This window comes from Mobula hypostoma, chromosome 25, assembly GCF_963921235.1.
Source record: "Mobula hypostoma chromosome 25, sMobHyp1.1, whole genome shotgun sequence".
NCBI classification, from domain to species: Eukaryota; Metazoa; Chordata; class Chondrichthyes; order Myliobatiformes; family Myliobatidae; genus Mobula; species Mobula hypostoma.
In genome coordinates this window covers 20091829-20117413 of record NC_086121.1, presented here as the reverse complement: position 1 = coordinate 20117413, position 25585 = coordinate 20091829, and the positions used below count along the sequence as shown (strand labels likewise).

At 46.3% G+C, this 25585-nt stretch overlaps 1 protein-coding gene across 10 annotated transcripts in view; it reads right to left on the bottom strand.

Annotated features, from left to right (window-relative positions):
• LOC134337890 (pleckstrin homology domain-containing family G member 5-like) overlaps window positions 1-25585 on the bottom strand; it is a 103363-nt gene that overhangs the window by 30709 nt on the left and 47069 nt on the right. For 7 of the 10 annotated variants that reach the window (XM_063033220.1, XM_063033217.1, XM_063033225.1 and 4 more), the window contains 2 exons: window positions 8152-8337; window positions 2591-2755 (listed from right to left, as the gene is read on the bottom strand). In XM_063033220.1, coding sequence (XP_062889290.1) covers window positions 2591-2755; window positions 8152-8337 — 351 coding nt within the window. Of the gene's footprint in view, window positions 1-2590; window positions 2756-8151; window positions 8338-13617; window positions 14034-21884; window positions 22245-25585 lie in introns of those variants that run through there. The other 3 variants (XM_063033227.1, XM_063033226.1, XM_063033222.1) reach the window with 3 other exon arrangements.

Here is a 25585-nt window from a genome sequence, read left to right as displayed (position 1 = left end):
TTTCAGGCCGAGACCCTTCGTCAGGACTAACTGAAGAAAGAGCTAGTAAGAGATTTAATTTTCCTGTCCTCTCCGATTCTATCCTTTTCCATGATAATGCTAAAGGCCAGGGCCTGGTGGTCACTGTCCCCCATATGCTCACCCACTGAGAGATCTGTGACCTGACCCGGTTCATTACCTAGTACTAGATCTAGTATGGCATTCCCCCTCATCGGCCTGTCCATATACTGTGACAGGAATCCGTCCTGGACACACTTAACAAACTCTGCCCCATCTAAACCCTTATGGTCTAACTTCTTCCGCCCCTCTGCCTTCCACAGACTTGCTAAGTTCCTCTCTCTCCATAGATACAGATGTGCGCACAATCTGTACACGTTTCCAGAATTTTGTGCCTTTATTTCTCTCATACCCTTATTCTTCAATTAACACCTGATAAAGAAAGACCGTTAATACTGGGAGAGGGGCAGTGGGCTCAGTGCCTGTAATTTTGGTACCACACATTCAGATAATTGTGCAGTGAAAGTCATTGAATACATACCGAGAATTACTGACTCACTCCTTGTGAACGTCTGTTTGAACGATAGCTCACAGAATATCAATGCTTATGGAGTAGCTGTTTCTACTATAATGACTTTTTGCCTTTGTAATGAAAGTTGATGCTCATGTATGGGGTCTTTCTTTTTTTGTATGTTAAATTTAAAATGGCTTCTTTGTTATGTTATACTGGGGAATGCTGAGAAAGTCTCTCACTAGACAGTTGCTTGGGTTATTATAGATAGCAGGGTGCTATTAACCGATGGGTGGTCATGTATCATTTTGTTTTCAGATACAATGCTGTATCATATCACTGTGGACAGGGTTTTTGGCGGGGAGTTGGAGGGGGGACGGGGTTTTTGACGGGGAGTCGGAGGAGAGACGGGGAGGACGGCGGACGTGCGGGGGTTTTTGGTGGGGAATCGGAGGAGAGACAGGGAGTCGGGGGAGGACGGCGGACGTGCGGAAAGGCTCCGGTCCATCACTCCGGGTGGTCCTGAGCCGTGAGTCGACAGGATTCCAGTGGTCGCCAGGAATTGATTGAGCTCCAACGGTTGCACGCGAAGAACTTGGACTTTGATAAGTCTTGGCGCCTTTTTTTTCATTACTTCCTTTTCTGTATCGAATTTATATTAATGTCATAGAATTAATAATACCTATAAAGTGTACTTGGTAAAACGTACTGGGTGTGCTGGCTGATGATTGATGTTTGGGATTGATTCGGGCAGCAACCGACTCTGTGGGAAGCATTGAGGCAGGTACTGGGTGGGATTTCCCCTAGACATATACGAGCCAATATAACTGAGCGTTACACTCATGTTTCCTAATGAAAGAGGGAGAAACAAGCACCCCAGTGAAAGTCAGTGTTGGTGACCCCATCCTTATGAGTCCCTTGCCCCAGCGTGAGCCAGTATGGGAACTCTTCCCCCCGCGCTGGTAACATTTGTGGGATGTATTGCTAGTGGGTGTTGAGGGAGAAGGGTGGTTTAGAGATGGGGAAATTAACAGGAGAAAATAGGGAAGGGGAAGTTGTGGGGTAGTGAGTGGAACCTCAAGGGAACAGGATCAAAAAAGATGATTAACAAGAAAGTTAATGAGTTATTTCGGAGGTGATTGTCACAGTGCTTAGTGTGGGGTTGTCTCATCCCATGCCATTCATTTCATGACTCAAGAAAATGAGAATCAAAAACTGATGAGGTTCACTTACTTTAATCTACAATTAGTTCAAAGCTTTCAGACCTCTGTGGCAATTTAAATCTGAATGTCCATACCCAATTGAAAGTGACACTTTTAAATTGGTTAGTCTGTTTCATATTCTTGTCTTAAATGAGGAAATAAAACTGCTGAGATAGCACACAGGCTCTCCAGAATAAAATGTTAAGTTAATGACCAAAATAAACAGGCACTGGACATTCACAATCTGGTAATAAGATTGTGATGCCGGAGACTGGGTGAATCACTGAATAAATGCTTACTCAAAATATAGTTTTAAAGCCCACAAAACTATCACTTCTTTTATATGTAAATATTATTGATTAGGAAGAATAGCGAGAGTGTGGCAGGATTTATTGACTCATTGCTTGTATGTGTTGTAAATGCTCTGTTTCAAATCTGGGATGGTGTATCTTGTCCTAACGTCCCTGTTTAATTCTGGTTTGCAGATTGCAAATACCATCCAGTGATTCCTAATGTAAAGTTGATTTTTGTATAATGAGTGAAGTGATGCCCTTCCAGTTGAATAGCCTTCTGACACTCACTGTGCATTTGCAGAAACATTAACCGTCGGTTGGAGTTGTCAGAAGGTGCCTGACAGAAGGATATGGGTAAAGTGGAGGCACAAGAGACTGCAAATGCTGGAACCCGGATTAACAAATAAAATATTCGAGGAATTCAGTGGGTCTGGCATCATACATGGAGGGAAATGAATGTTTCGGGTTAAGATCCTTTATCTGGAGTGTGTGAAATGGAGCCAAGGCACAGACGCATGATTTAATGTTTGAACAACCAGTTCTCCAGGACACAGAGTGATCCCAACTGAGCCAGTCAGCAGGTGTACCTCAGGAGCCTCAATGATCTCCTGCCATGACCCCTCGAGGTAAAGGCTGGTGTCTTCCTCCTCCCAGGAGTCCTGGTCGAACCGCAGCTGTGCCGGTACCTTTGGCAGTCCAAACAAACCGTATGCGTGAAGTTTACTCTGTAACTGGTCTGCTTTATCCATTTCCTGCAGAGACACAGACAGACAGAATGAATATGGCGGCTGGGTTTTTATACCTGTGGTGCACCTTTGCTCCTCTCCTCATGAGCTGAAGATGGGGTCTGTTCTTGCTGCCTCACCATGTGGGCGGCATGGTGGCATACCAGTTAATGTAATGCTGTACAACTCCAGCGATCCAGGTAAAATTCCCGCCGCTGTCGGTAAGGAACTTGCACGTTCTCCCCGTGACCATATGGATTTCCTTTGGGTATTCCGGTTTCCTCCCACATTCCAGGGACGTACTGGATAGTAACTCGTGACCATGGCACACTTGCCAGTTGCAGCCAGCACTCTCTCGCACTGAGTTGGTTGTTAATGCAAACGACGCATTTCACTATATGTTTCGATGTACTTGTGACAAATAAAGCTAATCTTTGATCTTTCCTGTTGAATCCGAACATACCTGAATCAGTAGTCAATCGCGAAAAGAAATTCTAGCTAATTACATTTTTGAACTCAGGGATCACCAGGAAAGATCAAATGCTGGAATCTCTCTCTTTCTCGTCTTGTTGGCTAAAATTTGCAGTTTGCTATCTTCTTCCCACTCATGGCAGTGAGATCAAACTCCCAGTTGTTTTCTAACGTACATATATATCAGAAGTCCGGTGTGTTTCTCCCCTCAGACAGCACAAACCTCAGAAAGCATATTACACCAGCACTTAAACAGTTACAGTTTACAGCTGCCCCAGGTCCAGGCAAGCTGTCGTAAGAGGTGCTGCACTTGTCCAAGTTAAACATTTTTGGACAGCTTGCTGCCCAGGGTCACTTGCTGCTGTCAACATTTCTCCTGCAACCCTCGCTTCTGTTGGACATTGTGCCTGAGGTGACTGAGCCCAGATGTCCAATATCTGTGAAGACACTAACAATCCGGGTAAAATTCCCGCCACTGTGTGTGAGGAGGTCGCATGTTCTCCCTTGTATAGTTTGAGAAGTTTAGAGAGACAATCTCTCTAAAAACACATTCTTACTTTCAAACATCTCTGTACCATATAGCCTACAGTATAATAAGGGACTACTTTATGTTTTAGTAACACGTCGTTGAATGCGCTATTAGGCGCGTATTGATCTGTACCTGTGTGCTGAATTTGGATTATGCCAGTAAAGAACCGTGAAACTTAGCCCCCGTCTCCAGCGTTTTTATTAATAGCATTGTTGTGTAACCAGGCCACATACACAACAAATTGGCGTCGGGGTTAATGAACCTATATTGTATCGGAACGCCGTGTTTTAATTGATAATGACATTCGGAAGAAGAGTGCAAGGAACGAGCCAAGGAGCGGGAGAAGGAGGCAGAGCGAGGCCGCGAGTCTAAGAGGAAGCGGGAGCACAGCCGTGGTCGGGAACAACGGGAGACCAAGGGACACAGTCGGAACCACAGCACATCCAGGTGAGTCCACAGCCGGTGCTGACCCCAGGGGCTGAGGGTCTGCCTGCCCCAGAAGGGAGATAAGAAGGTGCCCCACACACACACACACACACACACACACACACGCACACATATATCTAGACGGAGTGCGCTCGTGGCGCTAGCAAATAGGACACGTGAGTCAAAAAGGAAAATAAGGGGAGAACGGGGCTTAATTAACATAACAAAGATGGTGATGATTGGAACCATTATAGCATTTGATAGTGGCATTGAAGACTGGGCAACTTACATTGAAAGAGTGGAGTTATATTGTGAGGCTAACGGTGTTAAGGATGAAAAGAAAGCCAGTGTCTTACTCAGTATTATGGGAGCAAAAATATACGGGCTGCTATGGAGCTTGTTAACCCCTGAAAAGCCAGCTGACAAAATATTCAAACGAATAGAAGACTCTCTCCAACAGCATTTAAACCCCAAACCACTGGTCATTGCTGAAAGATTTAAAGTTCACAATCAGAATCAGAGCAAAAATGAAAGCATTTCTGAATATTGTGCTGAATTGCGCAAATTATCAGAACATTGTCAATTTGGAGCTGGCCTATCGGACGCATTGAGGGACAGGTTAGTGTGTGGCATGCACTGTGAAACCATACAGAAGAAGCTTCTGTGTGAATGAGACTTTACATTCAAGAAAGCGCTAAACATTGCAATATCAATGGAAACAGTGGCACGGGGTGCTTCCGAGATACAACAAAAAACTCTGGAATATGCCACAAATAAAATGTCACTGAACAGGAATGAAGGAAACAAAATGTTACCATTGTGGGAACAGATCACATGACCCAGATGACTGTTGGTTTAAAGACAAAGGATGCAGAAACTGTGGCAAACAGGGCCACACTGGCAGAGTATACAAAGCTAGTAAACAGCAGAAAAAGGACAAAATACAGAGACACAAGAAACCCCAGAAAGGAAAACACAACAATGTACACAAAGTGGAAGAAAGCAGTTCTGATGAAAATGACTCAGACAAAATTGAATTGTCTTGTCTGCAACTTCACAGCGTGAATGAGACAGATGTTCGAAGAGTAATAAGGACCACTCCACAAGTGGCAAGTGTGAGACTGAAAATGGGGTTGGACACAGGCTCAGCTTTAACAGTGATCTTTGTACACGACTACGAATGACTGTTTTCTCACATACCTCTGAAACAAACTAAACTACTGCTAAAGACTTACACAGGACAGAAAGTGCGTCCCAAAGGTAAAATTAAAGTGACAGTGACCTACGGAGGCAAAACACAGCAGCTGAACCTCTATGTACTGAAAAATGGAGGATCACCATTCCTGGGACATGAATGGCTCGGGAAAATCCAGTTGGATAGCACACCATCAAGGTACTAGATGTGTCAACAAAGGAGGGCAGCTCGGTGGGGAAGATGTCCGCAGCTCTCCTCTCATCCATTGTCGACTATTACAATGACGAGGAGGAGCTGGACAGTGTCAACAATGAGGACGAACGCAGTATCCGTGGCCACGACTTGGATGAAAATACAGAGGATGCAAGTGAGACAGATATTGCCAATAAGCAGGATGATAAAGACTACCTGGAAGTAAAAGAGCAGATATACCAGGAGAAATTGACATATCTCAAAAGACAGCTACAGCAGTTACAGGAAAACACTTTGCAGGGGTATAAGAAAAGGATGAAGAAACTAGATCAACAATACAAGGAAAGAATACAAAATGCAGAGCTTTTTCTGCGACGGGAGACAGACAAGTGGAAAGGAATTATATTAAAGAGAAGAAAGCAACAGTGAAGGAATTTGAAGATTAAAAAGATTGAGTTAGAAGAAAAGGATGATTGAGAATGAGAGGCTAACAATGGAACTCACAGGAGATTGTATGGAGGTAAAGTCAATAATGACTAGGAAATTAAGGAGGAGACCTAATGACCCTGTTCCAATTACTGACAAAAGACGAAAACCTGCACCTGCACAGTTAAATTACTTGTTAACAGATGAACAGTTAATGGAAAATCTGCAAACTCTCAATAAGCTTAAATCTCCAAAAAGACCAGCTTCTCTACTGAAACAGAACAGCTTTCGCACAAGGTAAACCTCGAACCAATCATTTCCTCCATTGAGAATCATACACTTAATCCTTGCAGGGAAGTTTCTTTTGCATGTACATATTTTGAATCCTCAGCCAACATGTCTTGTTTTTCACAAAGAAGTTAGGAAACAGCATCAAAACAGAGGCGAATTCTGGCAACAAACTGTAAGGTTTCTATTGTATTTTCACACTTGTGCTGAATGTGCACCTGAAGGAATTCTCCCTCTTGAGCCAGACAGATAGCGCTGCAGGTAATCCTTAACATCAGCAAAATGGTACTTTAACAGCAGCTTAAGAACAATGGAACGAACAACAGGATTTTGATCAACTGTTTCATCAAATGGTGAACAATTACCGGTAAAGTACTGATCTTTCTGTGAGTCATTGGATTGCCCTGACTTTTGAGTAACTAGCAGAGACCGCAGATTACCAACCACTTCTTTTGTTGGTGGCAAGTCATCTTTGAAGCAGACCATGGAAACCAAAGCTACGAAAAATGCATCACACCACTTGCAAAATATGACTAATTTTGCTACAGCTTCACTTATTTCTTTTGTTACCGCTGGTACATAATTCTCACCCAGAGAAGTACGGCACAGTGGGCAGAATCATTGCCCTGATTCAAAAGCCCTCGGGATCTCACATCAGAGTTCCTGTTCAAACTCTTTGCAAGTTGACCAGCGTAGAATGCAACTTCATTCTCCAATTTATCATGTATTTCTTTAACTCCCAAAATGACGTGTTCAGCAAAAAGTGACAGCATCTCCGTCTTCTCCCGAGCATCTTCAAAGCACTCCTGCTGAATCACCAGCACAAAGATATGAAGCGTGAATAGAAGATGGAAAGTTCTATTATGATAAGAGATGGTATCATGAAGGTTAGGCTATCTATTTGGAATCTAAGGAGAATACGAAGATTGGCTGGGTAATTAGCTCAGTTGGAACAAATGAGAAATGGGTAAGGAAGACAAGTGATAGCACAAAGATGCGTATATATCTAGAACAGCTGCACAGAGGAGTCTTCATTATATGAAGGTGATCTGCTGCCTAGAACTCTTAGCAGGTTGGAGGCGCACGTCTTCTTAACCCCCTATGCTCAGAGGTCAACTTTTCATGACTTTTACATGGAAATCTGTATTAAAACAAACAAGTTTATTGACAGACGGTACCCGGAGAGGCAGAGAAGACCCCCCCCCCCAGAGACTTGAGTTATAAATGGGTCTTAGACCAAAAGTAAAAAAAAGGGCTTGTTATAATTTGATATTATTAAGTTACTAAGTAAACAAATAGTAGGCGTTTGTACGTTAAGGGTAAACATATTTGTTTAGCATAGTATCCCAGTACAAAAAACAGTTGATACACTATTGAAAGGGGAGGAGTGTACCGTATAGCCTACAGTATAATAAGGGACTACTTTATGTTTTAGTAACACACCGTTGAATGCGCTATTAGGCAAGTATTGAGTATGTGCTATTAGGTGCGTATTGATCTGTACGTGTGTGCTGAGTTCGGATTATGCCAATAAAGAACCGTGAAACTTAGCCCTCGTCTCCGGCGTTTTTATTAATAGCATTGTTGTTTAACCAGGCCGCATACACAACAATCTCCAACATCTTATACACGTCATTCGTCAACTTTTCGAACATGACTCAACCTTTATCACCTCCTCTCACAGCTCTCCTGTCCTTTGGCTGCTGATGCTGTTTCTGAATTGTAAGCAAGTCCTAATGTTCCTGCCCTTGGCAATTTCTAAACTCACTCTCTACCTTCATTAGTCTCCACTGACTCAAGTTCTCCAGCTCTTCAGTGTTGTTTAGTGACTACGGAAACAGATTATTTTATCCATTGAAGCAGCAACAATATGCTTGATCAGTGCCTCAGACTCACCCGACCAAAGGACCCTGTGCTCGCGCCAGAACTGAAGAGCCCACTGAAACGACTGGCAGCTCTATTCTTCCATCTGTCTGTGCCGCCACTGGGCAATGAGGAGCTGAGTGGGGCAAGAGAATCCGAACTTGGGATGCTGGTGTCTCCTAGGAATTCCATCATATTCTTCCTCCGTCTGCCTACTGCCTGCAAAATATAAAGCAGGTTGAACGAATGAGGTCCAATTGTGTTCCATTTAGCAAAGAAAGGGAAAGGAGAGAGAGAAAGAGAAAGGGAAAAGGTGCTTGAGAGAAGTGAGTCACATGCTTACACGGTGCAAATTAGAACACAGAATAATGTGATGGAATTATCCTTTCCTTTCACATGACATACAGCGATTACAGTCCTTGAAGACTCCAACATAAAGCGTTATTACAGTCAAGGAAAAGTTTCCCTCTGCTAGATCAGATGGCACGCAGTGTACTGGGTCTGGCAGGTCCCTGTGATGTCCTAGTCTTGGTGCCCTTGATATTGGTCCAAACTAAACCACCACCTTCACTTCATGGATGTTGGTAACAATGACTCCATTTATTTAGAAATGTATTTTACTTATAAACTTAAAGTGCAATTATAATTCATGATAGAGTCAGGGCAAGAAGAAACCCAAACCCAATTCAATGTGTATTTTCAGAAGATTTGCGCACTTCAGTGAAATTCAGCATCTTTAGGGGAGGAGAATGAAGAGACCTGAAGCTGACTGAGAATTAACTCTTTCAGAAGAGAAGGAATATCTGAAACCCAGTGTGAATTAACCCTCATATCATACAGTTCACACTCAAGGGCATGGCCCTCTTTGAGTGTCTGATGCAGTAGGTTCCGATAGTACATTAGGAGACCAAAGACAACGAACGTGAATTAATTTCTCTTAATCTAATTATTGAGAGTGACACAGAGACTAAGGATAAAAAAACACTTCTTAGTTTTCATTAGGAGACTAAAATCTCTCAAACTATATAGTTTGACCCTACTCCATGTTTTTGCTCAATTTGTCTTCATACAAGTTTAGTTTGAAATGTGCATTTTTAAATTATATTGTTGATATAAGCCTCAGTAACCTTGATGGTAGGTGACCAGGCAGTTCTGTACTCCTGGGCTATGATGCCTGCTCTGATCCTGATTATGTGACTGATTCTAACTCCCTGACCCAAGTTTCCAGGCCTCTCTCCCAATGGTCTTAAAATTCCCCTCAACACTGTGCACAATCTAAGCATGGACATTTAAGTCCTGGTCTTGAATAGTTGAAGAATACAAATATGTACTTAGGTGTACAATAAAATTATTGAGTCGACAGTGTATTCTGTTGTACAGGGAAGACTGCTGTCCCACCTCTGAAACCATTCCACAACCCAGCACAGCTCTTCACCACAATCCTCACCTCGATTCCTGTTTGGACATGCTGGATTGAACAATAATTGATCATACAGGAAGCATCCCGATTGGACCACTGATACTATAAGAAGTTCAATACCTCCAGGGAAAATCACCATCCTGAATCCCGAAGTTCCGGAAGAAGTCACATGGAGAAGCATGGGGCAGGGGGATGGAAGCACTGTAGTATCACAAGAGGAACAGTTCTTCATAATCTGAAAACAAGGCATTTGTTCCCTGCCACATCTCCTGCTGCAGTGAATTAGATGGGAAAATGCATTCTGAAGCAGTGAAATGTTTGCTGATAGCTCCTAACTACTTCCAAATGGTTCTTATCAGCACGGACATAGCAAGCCAGTGGAGAAAACTCGTCTTGGCATCCAGACAAATGTCATTAATCCAACAGAAGTGCAGGCCCAGACTACTGAGCAAACCTCATTTCACACCCTACCTTGCATACTGCAGCCACCTCACACTGCCCTCGTTCTATATGTCACACCGGCACAGGAAGTGGAGATCAGCCAACAGACAGAACACAGAACATGGAACAGCAGGAACAGTACAGCACAAGAACAAACCCTTCAGCTCACAATGTGGTGCTGAATTAATTAACGAGCAAACAAATGCCCAAATGAACTAATCCCTTCCGCCTACATAATGTCTTTATCCTTCCAGGCCCTGTACATTCTAAAGAGTCTCTTGAGCACTAGTACCATATTTGCCTCTACACTGCCCCAAGCAATGTATTCCAGGCACCCACCACACTCTGTTAAAAAAACTTGCCCCGCACATCTCCTTTGAACTTACCCATTCCCACTTTCTACTTCGTTTATGTCTTTTAAACCTCCATCAGATCTCCCCTCAGCCTCTGCTCCTTCAGAGAAAACAACCCAAGTTTGTCCATCCTCTCCTTATAAACACGTAACCTCTAATCCAGGCAGAGTCCTGATAAAACACTTCTGCGCCCTCTCCAAAACCTCAACAGCCTTCCTATAGTAGGGCTGACCAGAACTGAATGCAATACTATTGACAAACAAGAGAATCTGCAGATGCTGGAAATCCAAGCAACGCACACACAAAATGCTGGAGGAACTCGGCAGGCTAGGCAGCATCAATGGAAAAGAGTAAACAGTCAACGTTTCGGGCCAAGACTCTTCAGCAGGACTGGAGGGAAAAAAAGCGGAGGTGTTGTGGTAAACCATGTATATGTAACGTTCAGTTATATTGGCTCGTATATGTCTAGGGGAAATCCCACCCAGCACCTGCCTCAACGCTTCCCACGGGGTCAGTGGCCACCCGAATCAATCCCAAACATTAATCATCAGCCAGCACACCCAGTAGATTTTAACAAGTACACTTTATAGATATTACTAATTCTATAACATTAATATAAATTCGATACAGAAAGGGCAGTAATGAAAATAAAAGGTGCCAGCACTTATCAAAGTCCAAGTTCTTCGCGCACAACCGTTGGAGCTCAATCGATTCCAGACGACCACCCGAAACCTGTCGACTCACGGCTCGGGACCACCCAGAGTGATCAAGCGGAGCCTTTCCGCACGTCCGCGGTCCTCCCCATCTCTCCTCCGACTCCCCGTCGTCCTCCTCGTCTCTCCTCCGACTTCCCGCCAAACACCCCCGCACGTCCACCGTCCTCCTCGTCTCTCCTCCGACTCCCCCCCAAAAACCCCGTCTCTCCTCCGACTCCCCGTCTCTCCACCGTCCTCCCCGTCCCTCCTCCGACTCCCTGCCAAAAACCCCCGCACGTCCACCGTCCTCCCCGTCTCTCCTCCGACTCCCCGTCTCTCCTCCGACTCCCCGCCAAAACCCCGTCCCCAGTCATATGATACACCATTATCATCCGAAAACAAAATGATACATGACCACCCATTGGTTAATAGCACCCTGCTATCTCTAATAACCCAAGCAACTGTCTAGTTAGAGACTTTCTCAGCATTCCCCAGTATAACATAACAAAGAAGCCATTTTAAATTTAACAAAAAAAGTAAGACCCCGTACATATATATGTTGTAAGTGGGTTAACTGTCTGGACACGCCCCTCTGCTGACTGCCCCTGTGGCTCCTCCCACAGTTTCTGGTATAAAGATGTTTCGCCTTGCCTCTCCCCCTCCGTCTGGGGGCAGACTCACCATGGAGGTAGTATTGTTGTACAGTGAATAAAAGCCTTTCAGTATTTTACCTAATCTCAGTCTTTTGGAGTTATTGAAGGTTCTTCAATTTTATTCGCTGTACATTTTAAAGCATGGAACACACACTGAGACCAGACAAATTAGACCTCGAGCCGCAAACACCTGAAGCTGGAAACGCTTTCGAACTCTGGCTGGCTTTCTTCGAAGCGTACCTAGAGGAGATTAAAGCGACCGACCCCACAGCGAAGCACAGAGTTCTAATCTCCAGGGTCAGTCCACGGGTCTATTCGCTGATCAGAGACCAGCCGAGCTACGATGGCGTGATGAGCGCCCTCAAAAGACAATACCCGTGGCCGATAAACGCCGTCTATGCGCAGCACCGATTAGCGACTCGGCACCAGCGGCCTGGGGAATCGAGTGCTGAGTTTGTCTGGACACTACAGACGCTCATACGGGCCTGCAATTGCCAGGAGCTGATGGCAGCGCAGCATGCAGAGCTCCTAGTGAGAGATGCCTTCATCACGCGGACCAGGTCAGTGTATGTGTGCCAGGGGCTGTTGGAAAAAGCCGATCTTACCTTAAGTTTGGCGATCGAGCTGGCTGACATGCTGGAGGCCGCTCTGCATAACTCTGAGGCTCTCCAGGCACGCGATCCCCCGATGGACTCTTGGGTGCTGCAGACCCCGCAACCCGCTGGCAAATCAACCTCGGCTGTCGCCAGTTGCAAGTCCCCGCAACCCGCCGGCGAATCGACCTTGGCTGCTGCCAGTTGTGAGTCCACAAAGTGCTACTTCTGCGGACTGGAGAAGCACCCCCGGAAACGTTGCGCGGGCCGACAAGCTACCTGCTCCAGCTGCAGAAAGAAGGGCCACTTCACAAAGGTCTGTAAGTCAAAACCGCGAGCGGAATCGAGCAGCGCCACGTGCGAAACATGGGTTCGCCATCTTCCCTGCACGTCGCCACCACGTGTGAGACATGGGGATGGCCATCTTTTTCTGCGCCACCTCCCACCGCCTACGACCAACGGGTGCTCACGGGGCACCTCACCGCGCCGGACCAAGACAGCGACCCAACCCTGGCCTCCGTGACCCTCGACCAAAGCGCTCCCCACCAGCTCGCAAGGTCAATGATGGACATCCTGGTGGAGGGGTGCAGGACAAGCTGCCTGTTTGACACAGGCAGCACGGAGAGCTTTATTCACCCGGACACGGTGCAGCATTGCGGACTCACGATACGGCTGGTAAGTCAGGGAGTCGCCATGGCTTCCGGGTCGCATACAACAGACATCCGAGGGGGTTGTGTAGCGACGCTACTGGTGCAGGGCACAGAATATCGAGACTTTACGTTACTGGTCATGCCTCAACTGTGTGCCCCTGTGCTATTGGGGCTCGACTTCCAGAGCCACCTGAAAAGCCTGACAATGAAGTATGATGGGCCCCTCCCACCAATTACTGTTGTAAATCACCAGTTTTGTACGGATACGTCACCCTGCTACTGACCACACACACACACCGACCCGCACATCCCACCCAACACCATGCCAACTGCCGCACTACTGACACCACTTGCGACCTCTCCACCCTCAGGATCCCTTCCCCACCGCTGTTCGCCAACCTGACCCCCGACTGTAAACCTGTGGCAACTAAAAGCAGGAGGTACAGCACGGGGGACAGAGCCTTCATTAAGTCGGATGCTCAGGGAGGGAGTCATTGAGGCAAGCACAAGTCCTTGGAGGGCACAAGTGGTCGTTGTTTGGAACAGGGAGAAGAATAGGATGGTTGTGGACTATAGCCAGACCATCAATAGGTTCACGCAGCTCGACGCCTACCCTCTACCCCGCATCGCGGATATGGTCAATCAGATAGCACAGTACAAGGTGTACTCAACCATAGACCTAAAATCTGCTTACCATCAGCTCCCCATCCGGCGGGAGGACCGCCCTTACACCGCCTTCGAGGCGGACGGCAGGCTTTATCAATTCCTGCACGTCCCCTTCGGTGTCACGAATGGTGTATCTATTTTCCAGAGGGCGATGGACCGGATGGTGGACCAGTGCCAACCGAAGGCCACGTTCCCATATCCGGATAACATCACCATCTGCGGTCACGACCGGCAGGATCACGACAACAACCTCCAAAATTTTCTCCAAGCGGCCAAAGCTTTCAATCTCACCTATAACAAGGACAAGTGTGTATTTGGGACCACCCGACTTGCTATCCTTGGGTGTGTCGTGGAGAATGGAGTCATTGGCCCTGATCCCGACCATATGCGCCCCCTGTGGGAACTCCCTCTTCCCAACACCCTCAGAGCCCTCAAAAGGTGCCTGGGCTTCTTTTCATATTACACCCAATGGGTCTCTAACTACGCAGACAAGGCCCGCCCCCTGGTCAAGTCCACCACATTCCCCCTCTCTGCCGAGGCACACGCGACTTTCAGCTGCATAAAAGGAGACATTGCCAAAGCAGCAATGCATGCGGTGGATGAGGCCATTCCCTTCCAAGTAGAGAGTGACGCCTCCAACTTCGCACTGGCTGCTACCCTCAACCAGGCAGGAAGACCGGTGGCGTTCTTCTCCCGTACTCTTCAAGGCCCTGAACTTCGGCACTCCGCAGTGGAGGAGGCGGCCCAGGCCACAGTGGAAGCTATTAGGCACTGGAGGCACTATCTCGCCGGCAAAAGGTTCACCCTGCTAACTGACCAGCGCTCAGTCGCATTCATGTTTAATAACCAACAGCGGAGCAAAATCAAAAACGATAAAATTCTGAGGTGCAGAATCGAACTCTCTGCCTTCAACTATGACATCACGTACAGGCCTGGGAAGCTCAACGAGCCCTCCGATGCCCTATCCCGGGGAACGTGCGCCAGTGCGCAGATCGACCGGCTATACGTCCTACATGTAGATCTTTGCCACCCAGGGGATCACCCGGCTTTTCCACTTCATGAAAGCCCGGAACCTGCCTTACTCCCTTGAGGAGATCAGGATGATGACCAGGGACTGCCACGTCTGCGCAGAGTGCAAACCGCACTTCTACCGACCTGAAAAGGCACAACTCATCAAGGCCACCCGCCCCTTTGAACGACTGAGTGTTGACTTTAAGGGCCCCCTTCCCTCCACTGACCGCAATATGTACTTTCTTAATATTATCGACGAGTACTCGCAGTTCCCCTTCGCCATCCCCTGCCCCGACACCACTACCACATCAGTTATAAAAGCCCTGCACAAGCTCTTCACTCTATTCAGATACCCATGCTATATCCACAGTGACAGAGGGTCCTAGTTTATGAGTGACGAGCTGCGCCAATACCTACTGGCTAGGGGAATTGCAACCAGTAGGACCACGAGCTATAATCCCCGGGGGAATGGACAGGTAGAGAAGGAGAATGGCACAGTGTGGAAAGCCACACTCAGCCCTCAGGTCAAAAGGGAATGCCGGTCTCTCGCTGGTAGGAGGTCCTTCCCGAGGCACTCCACTCCATCCGCTCCCTGTTATGCACAGCCACCAATGCCACCCCTCATGAGCAGCTCTTTTCATTTCCCAGAAAGTCGACCACGGGGACCACCCTGCCAACTTGGCTGACGTCCCCGGGGCCAGTGCTGCTCCGGAAACATGCGAGGAGCAATAAATACTCCCCGATGGTCGAGAGGGTTCACTTACTTCATGCGAACCCCCAGTATGCCTACGTGGTTTTACCTGATGGGCGGGAGGACACGGTCTCCAACCGCGACCTGGCGCCCGCAGGAGCACCGGGCCCCTACCCTGAACACTCCGTGGTGACTATTGACCCCGTACCCACCGATGTATGTGCCCACGAGACACCGTGCACCCCAAACCCTATACAGACACCACATGACACTCCCATACCGGGTGCGACGCACACGCACGAGGGATTACTGACGCCTGAAGTCAGGCCGGAGCCAGCACAACCGCTGTCGCCGATACAATCACCACCGGTGCTACGTAGATCACAGCGACGGACTCGACCGCCTGATAGACCTGACCTGTAAATATACTTGTTGTAAATATTGTCAGTCTCTTCACCCCACGGGACTCTTTTTTAAAAAAAGGAGCGGTGAATGTGGTAAACCATGTATATATGTTGTAACTGGGTTACCTGACTGGACACGCCCCTCTGCTGACTGTCCCTGTGGCTTCTCCCACAGACCCCTGAATAAAGGTGTTTCGCCTTGCCCCTCCCCCTCAGTCCAGGGGCAGACACTCACTATGGAGGTCGTATTGTACAGCGAATAAAAGCCTTTCAGTATTTTACCTAACCTCAGTCTTTTGGAGTTATTGAAGGTGCTTCGGGAGTAGATTTAAAAGGTGGGAGGAGGGGAGGGGAGGGAGAAACACAAGGTGATGGGTGAAACCTCAAAGGGGAGGGGTGAAGTAAAGAGCTGGGAAGTTGATTGGTGGAAGAGATACAGGGCTGGAGAAGGGGGAATCCAATAGGAGAGGACTGAAGGCCTTGGAAGAAAAGGGGGAGGAGCACCGTAGGGAGGTGATGGGCAGGCAAGGAGATAAGGTGAGAGAGGGAAAAAGGGATGGGGAATGTTGAAGGGGGGACATTACCAGAAGTTCAAGATGCTCATGCCATCAGGTTGGAGGCTACCCAGCTGGAATATAAGGTGTTGTTCCTCCAACCTATGTGTGGCCTTATCACAACAGTGGAAGAGGCCATGGATAGACATATCAGAATGGGAATGGGAGGTGGAAATAAAGTGGGTGGCCACTGGGAGATTCCACTTCTCTTGGCAGACGAAGCACAGGTGCTCATTAAAACAGTTCCCCAACCTAGGTCAGGTCTCACCGATATACAGTTGTCAGCATCGGACACACTACATGACGCCAACAGACTCCCAGGTGAAGTGTCTCCTCACCGGGAAGGACTGTTTGGGGCCCTGAATGGTAGAGAGGGAGGTGGTGTAGGGGCAGGTGTAGCACTTGTTCCGCTTGCAAGGATAACAGACAAAAGGGAGGGATGAATGGACAAGGGAGCCTCATAGGGAGCGATCTTGTGGAAAACAGAAAGTGGGGGGGGGGAGGGAAAGATGTGCTTGGTGGTGGAATCCCATTGGAGATGGCGGAAGTTACAGAGAATTACATGCTGGACGTGGAGGCTGGTGGGCTGGTAGGTGAGGACAAGAGGATCCCTATCCCTGGTAGGGTGGCAGGAGGATGGGATGAGAGCAGAACGTGCATGAAATGGAAGAGATGTGGTTGAGGGCAGTGTTGATGATGGAGGAAGGGAAGCCCCTTTCTTTGAAGAAGGAGGTCATCTCCTTTGTTCTGGAATTGAAAGCCTCATCCTGACAGCAGATGCGGCAGAGACGGAGGAATTGAGAGAAGGGGATGGCATTTTTACAAATAACAGGGTGGGAGGAGGTATAGTCCAAGTAGTTGTGAGAGTACGTGGGTTTATAATAGACATCAGTAGATAAGCTGTGCCCAGAGACAGAGACAGAGAGATCGAGAAAGGGGAGGGAGGTGTTGGAAATGGACTAGGTAACTTCGAGGGCAGTGTGGATTAAGTCAACGAGTTCAGAATGGGTGTAGGAAGCAGCACCAATGCAGTCGTCGATGTATCATAGGGAAACTGCAGGATGGTCACCAGTATAGGCTTGGAACATAGACTGTTCCACTTAGCTGACAAACGGGTAGGCATAGCTGGGACCCATGCAAGTGCCCATGGCTACATATTTGAAGCAAGTGGGAGAAGCCAAAGGAGAAATTATTTAGAATGAGGACAAGTTCTGCTAGGCGGAGGAGAGTGCTGGTGGAGGGGTGCTGGTTGGGGATATTATTCTTGCTCTGGATATCCAGTCCCTTTACAGCTCCACCCCCCACCAGGAAGGCCTCGAAGCTCTCTGTTTCTTTCTGAACACCAGACCCAACCAGTTCCCCTCCATCACCCCGCTCCTCTGCCTAGTTATACTCTTTTAAAGCTGCAATTTAACCTCCTGGTTCTTGAACTAAATTCCTGGACTAATAAATGTAAGAGCCGACCAGTGGTACGGTGGCTTCCGCACCGGACTTTGAGGTGAGTGGTGTCAGGTTCGAATTTGGCTGGCGCCTTGTGCTTTCCATCTGTGCTGGGTTGAGCATCGAGCTAACAACTCAGCCTCGTAAAACACAGACTAAAATGCTAAAGAAATGGCAGGGCTGCAGCCCAATGCACCACAAGACACAGAAATAAACAACAGCAATAGAGGTAAGCCTGCTGTATCAACTTTTACCACCGTATCAACTTTTGTAGCCACTTTCAGCGAACTGTGAGCTTGGACCCTAAGATCCTACTGCAAATCAGTACTGTTAAAGGTCTTTCCATTAATCACTGTCTTTTTACAGAGGGTGAACAATAAAGAGAGGGCGGGAGAGACAGAGGGTGAGCCGCACCTGCTCTCAGGATGAGGCTTTTCATTCCAGGACGAGGGAGATGTCCTTTTTTTAAAGAAAGGGGCTTCCCTTCCTCCACAATCAACTCTGCTCTCAAATGCATCTCCCCCATTTCACGCACACCTGCTCTCACTCCATCCTCCCGCCACCCCACTAGGAATAGGGTTCCCCTGGTCCTCACCTACCACCCCAACAGCCTCCGGGTCCAACATATAATTCTCCGTAACTTCTGCCACCTCCAACGGGATCCCACCACTAAGCACATCTTTCCCTCCCCCCATCTCTCTGCTTTCCGCAGGGATCATTCCCTATGCGACTCCCTTGTCCATACGTTCCCCCCATTCCTCCTCACCGATCTCCCTCCTGGCACTTATCCTTGTAAGCGGAACAAGTGCTACACATGCCCTTACACTTCCTCCCTTACCACCATTCAGGGCCCCAGACAGTCCTTCCAGGTGAGGTGACACTTCACCTGTGAGTCGGCTGGGGTGGTGCTCCCGATGTGGCCTTTTATATATTGGCGAGACCCGACGCAGACTGGGAGATCGTTTTGCTGAATACCTACGCTCTGTCCGCCAGAGAAAGCAGGATCTCCCAGTGGCCACACATTTTAATTCCACGTCCCATTCCCATTCTGATACGTCTATCCACAGCCTCCTCTACTGTAAAGATGAAGCCACACTCAGGTTGGAGGAACAACACCTCGTATTCCGTCTGGGTAGCCTCCAACCTGATTGCATGAACATTGACTTCTCTAACTTCCGCTAATCCCCCACCTCCCTCTCATACCGCATCTGTTATTTATTTATATACACACATTCTTTCTCTCTCTCTCCTTTTTCTCCCTCTGTCCCTCTCACTATACCCCTTGCCCATCCTCTGGGTTTTCCCCCTTCCCCCTTTTCCTTCTCCCTGGGCCTCCTGTCCCATGATCCTCTCATATCCCTTTTGCCAATCACCTGTCCAGCTCTTGGCTCCATCCCTCCCTCTCCTGTTTTCTCCTATCATTTTGGATCTCCCCCTCCCCCTTTCAAATCTCTTACTAGCTCTTCTTTCAGTTAGTCCTGACGAAGGATCTTGGCCCGAAACGTCGACTGTACCTCTTCCTAGAGATGCTGCCTGGCCTGCTGCGTTCACCAGCAACTTTGAGATGTGTTGCTTGAATTTTCAGCATCTGCAGAATTCCTCGGGTGAGCTCAGAGTTGTGTAGCTAAATCATTAACTGAGAAGATTATCTAACAACCCAGCTAATAATATTAACTTCCTATGTTAATGATTTAGAGGTTTTTTGAAAGAGGCTGAAATCAGAGTGGGAACTTATTTACCATAAAACCATAATACATAGGAGCAAAATTAAGTCATTTGACCTAATTCTCCACAATTTCATAATGGCTGATCCATTTTTCTTCTCAGCCACAATCTCCTGTCTTCTCCCTGACCAGTCAAGAATCTGTTAATCTCTGCCTTAAGTATACGTAAAGACTTGGCTTCCACAGCTGCCTGTGGAAATGAATTCCACAGATTCACCACTCTCTGGTTAAAGAAGTTCCTCCTCATCTCCATTCTAAAAGGACGCTCCTCTACTCTGAGGTTGTGTCCTCTGGTCTTGGACTCTCCCACCATAGGCAACATCCTCTCCACATCCACTCTATCAAGGCCCTTTACCATTCGAGAGTTTTCAATGAGGTCACCCCTCATTCTTCTGAATTCCAGTGAATACAGGCCCAGGGCCATCAAATGCTCTTCAATGACAAGCCATTCAATCCTGGAATCATTTTGTGAACCTCCTTTGAACCCTCTCAGCACATCCTTTCTAAAATAAGGGGCTCAAAACTACTGAGGCCTCACCAGTACTTTATAAAGTCTCAACATTACATTACGAGGATCTCACACGGTCTGTACATACCGGCTGTGTGGTGAAAAAGGCATAACAGCACCTCTTTCACTTCAGACGGTTGAAGAAGTTTGGTATGGGCCTCCAAATCCTAAGAACTTTCTACAGGGGCACAATTGAGAGCATCCTGACTGGCTGCATCACTGCCTGGCATGGGAACTGTATCTCCCTTAATCGCAGGACTCTGCAGAGAGTGGTGCAGACAGCCCAGCGCACCTGTAGATGTGAACTTCCCACTATTCAGGACATTTACAAAGATGGGTGTGTAAAAATGGCCCAAAGGATCATTGGGGACCCAAGTCACCCCAACCACAGACTGTTCCAGCTGCGACCATCCAGGAAACAATACCGCAGCATAAAAACCAGGACCAACAGGCTCCGGGACAGCTTCTTCTACCAGGCCATCAGACTGATTAATTCACACTGATACAATTGTGTTTCTATGTTATATTGACCGTCCTGTTATACATACGATTTATTACAAATTACTATAAATTGCACATTGCACATTTAGACGGAGATGTTAAGATTTTTACTCCTCATGTATATGAAGGATGTAAGTAATAAAGTCAATTCAATTCAATTCCTTGCTTTTATATCCTACTCCCCTTGAAATGAATGCTATCATTGCAATTGCCTTCCTCACCACAGACTCAACCTGAAAATTAACCTTTAGGGAATCCTGCACAAGCACTCCCAAGTCCCTTTGCACCTCAGTTTTTTGTATTTTCCCGACACTGTATTCCATCTGCCATTTCTTTGTCCATTCTCCTAATCTGCCTAAGTCCTCCAATAGCCTCTCTACTTCCTCAAAGCTACCTGCCCCTCCACCTATCTTCATATCATCTGCAAACTTTGCAACTATGAGGCTAGGGTCATGACACGTCAGGTGACTGCATGTACACAACCATGAACCACCAAGGATTGCTAGGGTATGAACAGAATTGCCAGAGTTCAGTCTCAAAGTCGTGTCAGTGAAATCAGTGGTATGTTCTGAATACAGCTGAAAAAATCATCAGTTCCGGACACTCATCCATTAGGGTACAAACAAAATCCATTCAGGGGACTACCTGGGTTTGCTACTGAACAGCTTCTTCCCCTCCCACCATCAGATTTCTAAGTGGTCCATGAGCACAACCTTATTTTAATTTTAAATTTAATTTAATTTAAAGGCATCTGTTAGTCTCGTGAGACCATGGATCTGCGCCTGGAAAGTCTTCACTCTCCAGGGTGCAGGCCTGGGCAAGGTTGTATGGAAGACCAGCAGTTGCCCATGCTGCAAGTCTCCCCTCTCCACACCACCGATGTTGTCCAAGGGAAGGGCACTAGGGCCGATACAGCTTGGCACTGGTGTCGTCGCAGAGCACTGTGTGGTGAAGTGCCTTGCTCAAGGACACAACACGCTGCCTTCAGATCGCTAATCCAATGCCTTAACCACTTGGCCACGTGCCCACATCATTATTTATTTATTTATTATTTAACTTACGGTATTTTCTGTGCATTGCACTGTACTGCTGCAGCAAAACAACAAATTTCATGACATTGTGATAACTAACCTGATTCTGATTCTGAGTATAACATCTTGGATAACATCTTGGTGTGCAAGTGTCAAAGCCTTGGAATCACAAGGCATACAGGAATCATGTAAAAGGAACCCAAGATGCAAAATCATCCGTTTATTCCAAATACTAGACCCACTCATCTGTTTCACATTACTAATTTCAGGGATATTACTTTCTGAAAGAAATCTATCCCACTTGCATAATTATGAGTCAATACAAATCATTTGGTAGCACGTCCTACAGATTGATAGAACAAAACAGACTCTGGTAACAACTGGACAGATGACAAAGATTTTGCTATACCCCACACGCACGATCCATTTACCTGTTTTCCTTTGATGAATTCTTCTGCTTCACCTGAGGTTTTAAGGTTAGGCCAGCTGTCTCTGAAAGAGACTGGCAGCATTTGTCTAGCAATGATCATGGGTTTGGTATGATATTCCTGAACCTGTGCTGCCACAAAGGTTGGGAAGGCTAGTTTCTCTGTTCGCCTGAAGGCTGGACGCATGAGCTGTAACCAACTGCTAGTGCAAGTTGAGCTGAAATACAGGAAACTGTTGCTTTCCATAGGAAGACGACAGGATCTGTAGCTAACAGCAAATTTTGGGATACAAAGCGGTCACAATAGTCAATAAGTTCTAGGCCTGGATTGCCCTTCTCCTCATCCAAACAAACACAAGGTACACAAGTCCTGTGCACCGTGTTTACTTTTGTCTGGTGTATGAGGAGCTATTTGCATAGCAGGTTAACCAATCATGGGTAATGGGGGGGGGCAAAGAACAATCTTTACTGGGCACCTCCTGACGCTTCCGGTCTTGGAATCTCCCTGTACCCTCCCTTGATTGTAAACCGTCTGACTGCTCATGCTGGCCCGCCAGGCTTGCTACTGACACTTTAAAACTGTAGATTTCACGGAGATCTGGAGGATTTCAACCTCTCTGAATATCGGATCCAAGTCTGACGACTGAATTAACATTTGAAACTGCGGGTAATGATCCTGAGAAATGAGATCAAATACCACTCGGACATTTTCAGAATATGAGTTCATGATTGAAAGGCTGATATCAGTAAAAGCAAACACAAAACTGTGGCAACATCACAAAATCATAATTCTTAACTAATGTATTTAAGGAAGGAAACCTGTTGCCTTTCCTCTCCGCAGGTCAGTTATTGAATTGACCTACAAAACCTTAGGTATACCAACACCTATAATCAGATTTTTTGTTCTCATTATGTTCTTCTTTGTAAAACTTATGAATACTTTATATTTATTATATGTTTCTTGTGAATGCTGCTTATCTGATATGATGCGCCACCAATGCTGCTGTAAGTTAGTTTTCTATTGTACCTCTGCTTGTGCATTTGGCAATGAACTCGACTGTGAGTGATTCCAGTCCCACACAAAGCTGGCCAGTTGAGTCTCATCGTTGTGTAATATTCAACAGAAAGAGCTCAACCACCATTTCAGGGCATTCAGGACATTGTACCTGCGGGCGTGGGTTTTTCCTGTTGACAAGTTATGCAAGGTATGTTTTCGAGGGGAGTGGGGAAATCATAGAAACGGGGTCAGATGGGGAGGAAAGGGGCATATGGGAAAGCAATGAATTGGAAAAAGCCAATATAGCACGAAAACAACCACAACTCTAAACCAGAACAACAAGAGGAAACAGAAATCTGTTTAGTTCTTTTCCATTTTGTGTAAACAGGACATTAGGGGAAGTTATGATTTTATATTCAGACTGATCTCAAGGAAGATCCTCCTGTACAGAGTCTTGACACAGTGCAATGTAGGGCCTCAGGGGCACAGTGTGGGGTCTGAAGTTAAAGTAACAAAAATAACACACTTCATAACATCCTGTACAACTGAATCATATCGTTGATAATTGTTCTCCTCCAAGCAAACAGAGTTAATGGACTAATCTCATAGTCATATAGAGTACTAAAGCACAGAAACAGACACTTTGATCCATTCAGTCTGTGCCGAACTTTTATTCCGCCTAATCTCATCAACCTGCACCTGGACCATAGTCCTCCATACACCTCCCGCCCATGTACCTATCCAAACTTTTTTTAAATGTTGAAATCAAAATTGCATCCATCACTTCCTCTGGCAGCTTGTTCCACACCCGTGCCATTCTCTGAGTAAAGAAATTCTGCCTCAGGTTCCCTTTAAATATTTCACCTTTCACCCTTAACCTATGACCTCCAGTTCTAGTTTTACCCAACTGCAGTATAAAAAGCTTGCTTGCATTTATCCTATCTATATCCCTCATGATTTAATTCTCCTATGCTCCAGAGAATGAAGTCCTATTCCATTCAACCTTTCCCTACAACTCAGATCCTCAAGTCCCGGCAACATCCTTGTATATTTTTTCTAAACTCTTTCAATCTTAGTGATATCTTCCTATATGCAAATGACCAGAACTGTACACAATACCCCAAATTTGATCTCACCAACATTTTATACAACTTCAACATAATATCCCAACTCCAGTAGTCAAAACTTTGATTTACGAAGGGGGGAGGGGGAGGGAATGTCGACTCAGACCATGACAGGCCTGCGTCGGGCATCTTCATGCCTTACAAGGCACAGATTGGAAGTCTGTGTGGGGTGCCTCTCCTCGCACAGACTAGAGCAATGTGTGATTAAGTGCCTTGCTCAAGGGCACAAACACGCTGCCACAGCTGAGGCTCGAACTAGCGACCTTGAGATAACTAGATGAACGACTTAACCACTTGGCCATGTGCCCAACACTACGAAGGACTATGTACCAGAAGTTCCCTTTATGACCTTATCTAGTGCCATTGTTTTGATTTTTGGTAGATACCACAGTCCCTGTAAGGGCTGAATGAGTAGACATGTACAGTCAGTAGGCTTGAAGAAAATAAATTAATTCCCTAAAGGATAAAACACAGTCAGCACTGTGCTTATATCGAACTGGTGATATGGAAAATTGCTCCTGAAGCCAGGTAGGTTCATACAGAAATTCTTTCTCAAAACATTGACTCGGGAGAGAGAAGTATCTAACGACTACTTTCTGTAAAAAATAGAGAGGAAAATATCAACAGTTGCAGTAGGTTCAATTGCAGTATTTGACTCTCAAACCTACAATTAATAAGAACATTGTAAGATATTTTCCACTGGGCAGCATGGTAGCATAGTGGTTAGCACCACACTTTACAGTATAGGCAACCCAGGTCCAATATCCGCCATTGCCTGTAAGGAGTCCGTATGTTCTCCCCATGACTGCATGGGTTTCCCCCGGGTGCTCCAGTTTCTTCCCACAGTCCACAGACATACTGGTTGGTAGGATAATTGGTGACTGTAAATTGTCTCATGATTAGGCTATGACTGAACTGGGCAGCGTGGCTCGAAGGGCTGGAGGAGCCTACTCCATGCTGAATCTCAATAAATAAATAAACAAACTTTGTTTCCTCCAAATGAGATTGATGAAGAAAATAAATACAGGACTATCTTAAGTGGAAACGCCCATTATAACGCAATGAGAGACTTGGCAAACCCAGAGAAATCTGGTAATAAAAGTTTTAAAGAACTGGTAGATAAACTAAATGAAATTAAGCAAATGTTCGAGTTGGATTCATGGTTAAGAAAAGCTACTGAAACTTTTGCTGCGTTTGTGGTTGAATTGAGGAAATTATCACAGAATTGTTGTTCTGGCTTTCTGTACTCACTATGCAAAGGGACACATCGTGTGTGGAATCAATGATGGCTGAATTCAGAGGCAGGTGTAATCAGTGGCGAATTTAATCTTTGAGAACACCAAAAACTGCTCAAGCGATGGAATATTTGTAAGTGAAGCTTACTGACCTATCTCGTATGCAGGATAAGTGGGCAAACACACAGTTCCAAGGTAAATTGAAAAGAGGACAAAAGGGGTGATGCCACATCACTGCTAACTGAATGCTGGTTCAGGTAAGAAAATGGGCTTTAAAAAGCTCATCAAGAAAGCCTGTAGGAAAATACATAAAATAAGGTGTAAATAATTAAATTAAGGATTTCAACAT